Source organism: Ammospiza caudacuta, chromosome 3 (assembly GCF_027887145.1).
Source record: "Ammospiza caudacuta isolate bAmmCau1 chromosome 3, bAmmCau1.pri, whole genome shotgun sequence".
Classification (NCBI taxonomy): Eukaryota; Metazoa; Chordata; class Aves; order Passeriformes; family Passerellidae; genus Ammospiza; species Ammospiza caudacuta.
In genome coordinates this window covers 91,057,910-91,068,192 of record NC_080595.1, presented here as the reverse complement: position 1 = coordinate 91,068,192, position 10,283 = coordinate 91,057,910, and the positions used below count along the sequence as shown (strand labels likewise).

Below are 10,283 nucleotides of genomic sequence, written 5' to 3'. Positions count from 1 at the left end.
GATCGCCCTCACATCCAGGCAGAGAACGCTCCCCACTATGTATTTATAACTCAGTATTGCCGGCGCCTTTTACGTCATGGTTTGGAAAACGGCCCAAAACCCAATGACACAACGCACGGAATCATCACTTTGCAGCGACAAAACCACCTAAAAAAACCAGTTCTTAACCCAGTTTAAAAATTTTAGCGAAATTCTTTAGGGTGAGATGTCTTTCCAGAAGGCTTTGCGAAACTTGCAAATTTACGGCTTCCCATTGGCGGCTGCTCCCGTGGCCTGGGCGGGGAGGGCGGCAGGCGGGGCCGGCGGCTGAGGCTGCAGCTGATCGCGGCTGCGGGCGGCGCCGGCCCCAGTGCTCTGCCTTGGGGCGTCGTGTGCTCGCTGGGCATCCCCGCTTAACCCTCCGTGTGTGTGAGTAATGTGGGCCCCTGGGATTTCCCTCTTCCTGTCCCCCCGGCAAGCCGTGCCCGTGGGCGCTTGGCTCAGGTGAGGCGGGGAGCCGGGACTGTGCGGCGGGCTCGGGCCTGAGCCGTGGATCCGCTCCCGGTCCCGGGCTCCCCGTGTCGCAGCGCAGACCGCTCGTCATCTCACGTCTGCCAAGGGCTTGTCCCCGGGAGGGGAGGGAGCCGATGGCCCCGGGGCTGCTGCCTGTCACACGCTGCCCCCAGGTTGGTGCTGCGGGTGCAGAGTGGGAGCGCTGCTGGGCTGCTGAATGCAGGCAGGGAAAATCGGGCCCCAGAGCCCTGGATGTGCGGGACGTGCCAAGCACAGCTGCTCCCCTGGCCCTCTACACCGATGTTCTCCTGGGCCGTGTTCTCCCTGCGTGGGAGCGATCGCTTCTTGCACTGATATTCATGTTCCCTCGTTGCCCCGTTCGCACAGATGGCCTTCGTCAATCACAGCAAGGGAACAAATTTTTTACAAAGTCCATTTTCCTGTTGAGGTGTCAGTCAGGCTGAGGGCAATGGACAGCAACCTACCAGTAATTGTGGCTCCTGGCTGCAAATTGCCACTTTACTTCTTTCTGATAAAGGGCAGGGAAGGGAGAAGCTCTTTGCCCATCACCAGGGTGCTCTTTCCATCAGATTTTAGTTCACAATTTGGACTTTCTCTTGCAGTATAACATGGCAGGCTCAGTCCTAGGAACCTAGAATGCTACAGCTCATTTCAAAGTTTGTTGATCCCCTGGCATTTAAGAAGATATTTTTTATAAAGTATTACAAAAGAAGCACCCATCATGCCTTTGCCTTGAGGTGTGTTGGGCATCAGTGACCTGCTTATGTCCTGTGACCTGTTCACTTGCCTGCTAAGAGCAGGTCTCCAGAAGTGCCACTGAGGAAGAGTGACTCTTCTGTTTCTTTAGTTTTTTAAACTGCAAGTTAAAAATCACCCTTGGCTTTTTACTTCTTTCTTTTTGGAAGTAACTGTATTACAAGTAGCTCCTGTTTAATTCTGTTGTTTTGTGTAGTTCACAGTGATACTTTTCTAATTCCCTGCTATATTTATCAGCGATAGAGATAGTACTTGGCAGTGTTTTAGTTCCCTGTCACCTAAGAGCAATCAGAGGCTCCTGAGCAGGCAGGGGTGGAATAGCCAGGCTCGTTTGAATTCCCATGGCATGATGCACTCTCATATTTTGTGTTCTCTTTTCGTGCCTGTTGGCTAACAAGCAGATCACTTTGTGCACGCTCAAGGTCTTTTTTCCCTCTGCTTATGAAGGGGCTCTTGGAACATCGGAAACTGGAGGTTATTGTTCACATGCCAAGAGCCTCTTTTCCAGAATTACTGGAACTATGGATTGAAATCACAATAAATCACCTTACAGAGGGAAAACAGCTCTCATCTGCAGCAAGGACTTGCTGTAAGGGAGTTCTGCATGTGAAATGCCAGTGTGATTACATTTGATTGCTCTTTTGGTGTATGGCTGTACAGCAGAATCCAGTTCCTGCTGAGGCCTAAACAGTAGTCTATTCAAAAAACAATTAATAGCCTCATTTATGAAGTCATTAAATAACTAAAATGCTGCTTGCAAAGCAGCATTGGATCATCTGAAAAGTCCATGAAGTTTTGCATAGCAAGAGGGTTTATTAATAGAAAGAAATGCAGCCTGTAGGAGGATAAGTAGTGCAACACTCTGAAACTCTGTATTTTAATCTGGATTATTACAGAAGAAACAGGCCATTCTTCTAAGTTTCTACTGATCCTCATATTGTGATATTTTTGAAGTTTCTACTGATTGCTGGATCACCACAGCTAGAAAAAAAAAGTGAGAGGCTTAAAAGTACATTCCCATGCTTCACCCAAATGTGTAGAATTAATGTTTAGATACTTATGGCATTCCTCGATACAAGGTCTGCCAGTTTTGGAAACTTGGTTTCCTGCCTCTTCTCCTTGATCAAGACTTGGCTTTTAGTGGTGTCTGTGTAACTTCAGTGCTAAAACTTCTATTTTCTAAACGTTTTAAGATTTTTCTTCATGGTGATTTTTCAATTTTTTTCTTTTATCTCCTACTTAGCAATTTGATGCTTACTTTTCCTGAATTTCAGGGGGATGAAAAGTCTACAGTTTGACTTGACTGGGCAGCAAGAAAATCAAATCAGTTTAGACTGAAACTTTGCGAAAATATTTTGTCAAAAATTAAGTTAAATTTCTGTTGTGTGAGTGACCAGTGAACCATTATTCCAGCTGCCATCAGATTTCTGTATAATTATTAGCTTACTATCTCTTATAACTCTTTTAGATAACAGAAGGTTTGAAGTCATGTCCACAAAACCAAAACTTTACTACTTTGATGGAAGAGGCAAGATGGAATCGATTCGTTGGTTGCTGGCTGCAGCTGGGGTCGAGGTTTGTTTCAGAGTTTTTAACTTCTAGCTGCACATTGGTAATCTTGTCTTTGAGGCAGATCACATGTTATCAGTCAAAAAAGAAAAGGCATCCCAAGATGCAATAGTAAATGAAGGTTGGCTATTCAGTGTAATTAAATACTTTTACTTCAGGCACACAAAAGCATGGCTTCAAGTTGCATGTTTTCTGAGCACTGACACTGTAAGCAGTGGCACTTGCTTAACACAAGAATGTGCAATCCTTAATTAAGTTTAATGAGTTTAATCATTAATTAAGATTAGTGAGCCAGAGCTGCTGAACTGATAGATGTGTTGCTTGCATAACAAGTGTTATCTCTGCCTGATAAAACAGCAATTTACTTTCTCTAGTCTTCCTGTTTTCAGTTGAATGCTCACACAGAGATTTTTGTTTTATTTTTCATTCCACTGGCTGCATCCTCCATAAGCTGTAACACAAAATATTATTGTGTCTAGCATCATTTAGATGAAACTGAGCAGGGTGAAGTGAGCAAATTGGCCCACATGTGTAGGGAAATCAGAAATCTCTAAATACTTAGGTAAAAGAGCTAAAACAGCCTTTACTTTTTTCTGATGGTATATGATTTACTTATTCATTTGCTGGCTATCTTGGTGGTAAACTAGTAATCTAGTTTGAGGACACAAAGGACTAGTATTTGCTCTGAGTGCCCTCTTTTACACAATAGCTGTTATAATACATAAAGCTACTTGTGAACTGAGCCAAGGAATACAAGTTTTTAAAAAAGACCACCAGTGTTTTTTTGAAGGCCTTGACGAAGACAGAACTGTCTGCTTCCCTCCATCATTTGTTCCTATGTTTTAAGTGCCTCTCTCTTCTTTTTCCTTTTTTAAGTTTTAAAAAAAGCTGTTGATAAGTACTAATTACTACATTTTTTTCCATGGAATATTATTTTCTCAGCTTCTCATCAGCAGAAACCTGGGTTCTGAATTTTTGACTGTGATCATCCTTGCTGTGGTTGAACATTGGCAGTGTGTTAATGTGCCTGATCTTCTGGGGTTTCTCTACTATAGCAAATCTTAATTACTGAGTGGCAGAGATGTTATGAGAGAGGCTGACTGAGCAAGGCATTTAGGGATTGGTAACATCTACCATTTTCTAGTCTCCATGTTGTGCACTGATCACAGACATGTATGGCACATGCAAACACATACATGTAGATGTCTAACTTTGGGGTCTTAATCTTGAACTCAGTTTCTCCATAAGTAACACGGATTGACTGGCCATCCTCAGCCATACTGAGTGCAACTACATCCATCTGATCACCAGCAATTCTGTATCTTATTGTTTCTCATCTTGTGAATATTTAATCTTCAGGTGTCTGAAGCATGCATCTGTATCAAACCTCGTGCAGGTCGTGCTACTCAGACACTATTTTGTAAATGCTTTGTTTTAACTTCCAAAGAATTTGTTCCTGTCTAGCTCCCAAATCAAAATATCACACAGCAGATTTTTTCCACATTCCAGAAAGCATCTTAAGGACAGCCTAGTCTGTATTGTTGATTGTTACACATTATATTGCCTGTTTAATACCAAACAAACCATCCTCACTCCAGTTCTTATTGCCTGTTCTTCTGCTAGAGTTGCCCTTAGCAGCATTTATCAAGTGTGACAGTCCAGGAGATATTGCCAGCACTTCTGTCCTTGGTGTGTTCTCCCTTAGAGCCATATCTGAAATGAAAAGAACCATGATGTATATTCTTTTCCTTTTATGTGGGATCTCAGCACCTCAGGATGGAGGTGCAGAGAGGCCGAGACCACCCTTGGGGGGCTCGGGAATCCTGGAATGTTGCCAGAAGTGTCTGGTGGCAGGATTTTGATCCTACACAGGAGATGAGACCTGTATGAGGACTGGGAGGATTCCACTGGGTGAATGGTGAAGAGATAAGTTAGTTAAAGTGTAAAACACAGGGTTTAGGATTTTGGTACAGGGGGGTCTAGAGAAGTAAGATGGAGGAATTGGGGCATGTCCTGTCCTTCTTCTTCTTCTTCTTGGCCTCCATCTTCTGTGGTGGTGGTGGCACTTGGGGATTGGTTGTTACTAGAAGTGCACAGGTTAATAAGAGTAGAAAGTATTGGAGAAAAATGATAAATATTGTACACGTAACTTAGGGTATAAAGATAAGTGACCGCCCGGGGGCTTGGGCAGTGTGCCCATGGCTGACTTGCTGTGCAGACCTCTGTCGGGCTGAAAGAAAATCTTTTAGATAAACAATTAATAAACACCAAGACCGAGACAAGATCAGAAGTCTCTCCTCGTCCTTTGAAGCGTCGGCTCTCCAAGGCCATTCCCTGGGAATTCCCTGGGCCTTTCCAGGCCACCTAAACAGCAACACAGAAAACCTTACAAGCGGCGTCCCTGAAATAGCTCTGGACATAAATCAGCCCAGCAAAGAGAAAAGAAGAACGCCAGGAAATTTACACTTTTATGGTGCTTTAAAAGTTTACCTCTTCTAGAAATGTGAAAAGATTCTTATTTCCTCTTCTTCCTCACTCTCTTTTGTCAGTTTGAAGAAGAGTTTTTGGAAACCCGAGACCAGTATGAGAAACTCCTGCAAGGTGAGTCCATGTGAAACCTCAAGAAACGTGTAATCAGACTTAGAGAAGATGTGTGAAGTCTTTGAAGACTTTATGTGTCTTTATTTCCACACAGAAGAGTAAAGCTGAGAGTTCTGAGCAGCTGCTGAGGCTGGTTTTTTCCACACATGGACAGATGAAATTGCAAACTGAGTATCTTTCCAACCTGCAGGGTTTGCCAGGCCTCTGGAATCTTCTGTTCTCTGTCTACACATCCCACCTGGTCCCACAGACTTAATCATGGGCTTCAGTAACCAGAAAATATGTATCCCAAAATTTCATGTTATGTTCTGATATGGCCTAAAGATTGGTCACAAGAGAGAAATCTGTGCATCTAACATTTGCCTGCCATAGCATTTGAATAATGGTACAGAGGGTTTTTTACATTGTTTAGAACTAGACACTTTTTACTCAGTTGAGATGTTTAGTGTGATTGTCTCTGCTGCATTTCAATTTCATTTCAAAAGCTGCTCTAAACAGTCCTGACTGAAACTTCAGTGAAATTTTTTTAAAGGAAGGATGATAACCCCCAATAATTGTGCTTTTCAGTTTAATTTGTCTACGCCACTGTAATTTATTTTTTGCATGGAAGAACTCTAGTTTAATACAACAGCTACCCACAGCAAGCTCACCATAAAAGCAATGTTCCTCTGAAGACAGCAAGAAATCTGACATGGAGTTATTAGATCAGTTGAATAATGTGTGTCTGTCCTTTTAGGTGGATCCCTGCTGTTTCAGCAGGTGCCCATGGTGGAGATTGATGGGATGAAGATGGTGCAGACCAGAGCCATCCTCAACTACATTGCAGCAAAGTACAACCTCTATGGGAAGGACCTGAAGGAAAAGGCCTTGTATGTAACAGTATTATTCTTCTTGAATTTAGTGTAGTAGTTCAGATGCATCTAGAATTAATTGCATAGTTGCACACACACCTGTGCACAATCACCTGTGGGCCTCAGTGATACACAACTTGCAGTGAGCCTGAGAAGCCACAGTTAGATGCAAGCCAATTGATTTGTTCTAACTCAGTTACTTTCCACATAAAAGTATTTGAGTTCATGGGTTTATTGTGCCTTACTGAAAGATTAATACAGCCTGACACAGGTATTCGAGAGGTGACTGGCATGTAGATGCTGAACTACTTTTGTAACCAGAAAACTCTGGAAAGAAATGGTTCGTTTCTAACTTCTGGCCGCAAAATAAGAGCTGTCATTGATATTATCTGTGGTTGCATGATGTCCCCCACTGCACTGTAAAAAGTGTGTGGTTTAGATCTTTGGGAGCTGGGGAAAGAACAGCTAAAAGCTGTTGAAAAACTATTGGTTTCATGTGAAATAACATCCGTGTGAAATTACATCTTGATGTTGGTTCTGTGAAAAAAAAAGTATGATGGGGTTGTCTCAGTATGTAGCATTTTAAAGTTCCATCTACAGTATAGAGCCTGCTCTGATAGCTCTGGGAAAGGGACAATCCAGAGAAGTGCTATACTGATAATTTAGCTGGATGAAGAACCTGGTATGCTACAGACTTCCAACCCCATTATTTATCTGTTTGGCACTCCTTGGACTTTGGATGACATTCTGAAGGTGGGATACATCCAGACAATTAAGTCAGTTGGGAATGACTCCTTGTGGTGGTGTGTGTTTCTTTGGTGATTGTGAAGTGATCTGTAACACCAAAGGTACACACTTAATCTCTGTGCAATCCTGTTTAAACCTGCTCAATGAAGCAAGTAAAGAGCCAAAATCACTACAAATACAAGTAAGACACCCACTGGGACGTATTTTTTTTAATTGCAGAAATCATTTCCATGAGGAGGTGTGTTTGAGATTGCTTAAAAAAGCATTGCTCAGATCACACTGCAGCTCAGAAAGGAGTTGGGGGGGAAGGCACCACAACAGGGGGATGGGAAATTCAGTGTTTACTATCCTAAAACAAATATAAGGTGATTTGGCTTATGAAGATGCCTTCCATTTAAGGTTTTTGTTTGCTTTGGTTTTAAGGATTGATATGTATGTTGGAGGAACTGATGACCTTATGGGCTTCATTTTGATGTTCCCTTTCTTATCAGCAGAAGATAAAGACAAACAACATGCTCTCATAGTTCAAAAGGCGACGGGCAGGTATTTCCCAGTGTATGAAAAGGTATGGAGAAGGATCATTTTCTTCCCTGATTCTGGAGGGATAACAATAGGAACACTGGGTGTTTGACCACAACCAGAAGCAGAAGTGTCAGTGCAGTACTTTATACAGAACATCCTTACTGTCTGTTGGCTGGAGGGGGATCAGAGCAATATCAGATATGGTGGGGTGGGTCAACCCAAGAGACTTTCAATGTTCAGGTGAGGAAGGGAGTGATACAGCAGCTTTGATGGACTTCTGGTACCCAGCCAGGGTCAACCCCACCACAGTAATTTGCATTGCAAAAGCAGTGCTAACTGTCTTCTTTGTTTAACATTTCAAATACATCTCAGTTGGGTTTTTGTAAACACAGTAATACACAGCTATCACTGCTGACTTGTAGCCATACTGGAATCTTGGTGTTTCTCTAACTGATAATTTGAGAGATAGGACCCAAGAGATATTCTCAATGGAAATTAATATGCATGGACAGGATCATCTAGCAGGAGTAGCTCCTCTCTATTTTAAAGACTAAAGAGAAAACAGTTTTTCACTTTGCAGAGTCTCCTATAGGTGGTTGCCAGGGTGCATTCTGCCCTGTATTCCACCTGTTGCATCTTAGCCCTAATGCTTTAGGCCAATCACCTCTCTTTTATACTCTCTATTTTCCCATTGAAGCTGTAAAAATGTATAGAAAAATCCAGATAAATTAGAATTGAAAGACATGAATACCAAGAAGGTATCTAACCCTATAGTCTAGTACACAAGGTTACCTAGAGTTGTAGGAAGAAAGGATGGGTAAGAAAAACTCTGGGATTTGGTACTCTGGATTTCTGCTGTAAAATGATCAGTGACTGCTGGTGTATCCTCTGTTCCCCCTGTTAGCTGCATGGGAGAGAAGGATGAAAAGGAGACAGTAGTGTTGTCAAAGAAGGTGTGCCTATGAATTTTGAAAACATGAACCTCAGCTGGCTATCCACACCTGAGTGTTTTCATCTATGACATTTCTAGGTTTTGAAAGACCATGGGCAGGACTTCCTTGTTGGCAACAATTTTAGCTGGGCAGATGTTCATCTTCTTGAAGCCATTTTAATGGTAGAAGAGAAGAAGTCAGACGTGCTCTCAGGCTTTCCTCAGTTACAGGTACCTTGCACTAACAAGATGCTCATATGGCTATAAATGTGATAAATTATATTTCACAGTCTGTTCCGTGTAAATAATTCCACAAACATTTGTTACTTTTTCATTGTAGTCTTGCTTTTCCTGCTTTAGGAAGAGCCTTGTAAGATGTTTCGTCTAGAGAAACTGTTATTTTTTGGAGTAACCCCTGTACACATCTGAAGAAATGCACCCTTCCCTTTGTTTGACTCTCACCAGTTCTGTGAAACTGCTAAGTGGAAGATATTTTCTGGATCACAAGAACAATCTGAGTAATGTACATATTAGAAACCACAGATAACACTCCATCCCATATCAATATAAGACAGATGGCTCATTTGTTACTGTGGAAAATGAAGGGGTTGAAGAGAGTGGGAGTAAAATTCATCCACACTTGAAACATATTTCCTGTCTTGTCTCCACATACAGCTTGTTAAAGGATGTTACACAAATCAGTGAAATAGGGTTTTTTTTGTCTTACTTTCTGTTCTTTAAATACCCTGGTCTTACTGTTTGCCTTTTAGGCATTTAAAGCAAGGATAAGCAGCATCCCTGCAATCAAGAAATTTCTGGAGCCAGGAAGCCAGAGGAAACCTGTTCCTGATGATAAATATGTGGAGACTGTCAGGAGAGTTCTTCGCATGTATTATGATGTAAAAGCCAATTAGTTTGCCTGGCTGCAGGCGGTAAGAGAGCTGCCTGATTGCACGTCTAATGACACTGTGAAAGAAGGCAAAGGGGTGTTCCAGAAGTGTTTCAGTGGGAAAGAGGTCATGCCCTCACACAAAATACAGCAGGCAGGTGTCTTTTATAACACTTCAGTACTAGCCTATTTTCTCCTTCATTCATCTCGAGATTTTTTTCTGGTAATTTTAAGCAAGTGAAATGGCAGGAAGCACACTGTCTTCCTAGAGACTTTGTGGAACAGGAGAAAAGAGAAATGTGAGTTGCTGACTGATAGCTTCAGTGTGTCATGCTATTTCTGAGGACTTTTTTCTAGATCCAGATCAGATTTTTATATGATGATTGCTTCCAATGTAGGATTTTATTCTTCTTTAATATCACTGTTGGCAAATGGAACAAGTGGTTTTTAAAGAAAGTGGGAGTGAGTTCTTTCTCCTGCCACTTCTACTGGACATCAGTGACTTGTCTAAATGTCAGCACTGTGCCTTTATAACTAAGCTGCACTTTTGCTACTGAATTAGGAAATAAACTGACTGCCAAATGATGTTTTTGATTAACTGCTATATCTACAGTACCTGTACTAATCAAATAAACTTTTTATATAGTCACATTGTCCTGTTGTTTTGTGAATGAAAGCTGGGGCTTGCAAACATAATTTTTACTATTCTTGGCAGATAAATTATTTTTATTTGATATGAGGAGGGTCGTTGTTAACTCACATGCCTCATGGAAAGATATATTTTGTTTGTATTTATAAACAAGAGAATGGAGATGTGAAGTGGAGGTAGTAAACCATCACACAAAGCTGATATAGCTCCTATCTAGTACCAACCAAACTCAAAATGTTTCTTTTCCTCTTTTTA

The 10,283-nt window shown here is 41.8% G+C and overlaps 1 protein-coding gene across 1 annotated transcript; it reads left to right on the top strand.

Annotated features, from left to right (window-relative positions):
* The first annotated feature begins 299 nt into the window (after positions 1 to 299).
* On the top strand, positions 300 to 10,030 carry LOC131555155 (glutathione S-transferase 3). The gene is made up of 7 exons (XM_058800914.1): positions 300 to 408; positions 2,738 to 2,844; positions 5,388 to 5,439; positions 6,176 to 6,308; positions 7,461 to 7,602; positions 8,590 to 8,721; positions 9,261 to 10,030. The coding sequence occupies exons 2-7, from the start codon at positions 2,758 to 2,760 to the stop codon at positions 9,402 to 9,404; spliced, it is 690 nt and encodes a 229-aa protein (XP_058656897.1). The 5' UTR covers positions 300 to 408; positions 2,738 to 2,757; the 3' UTR covers positions 9,405 to 10,030.
* Positions 10,031 to 10,283: the final 253 nt, after the last annotated feature.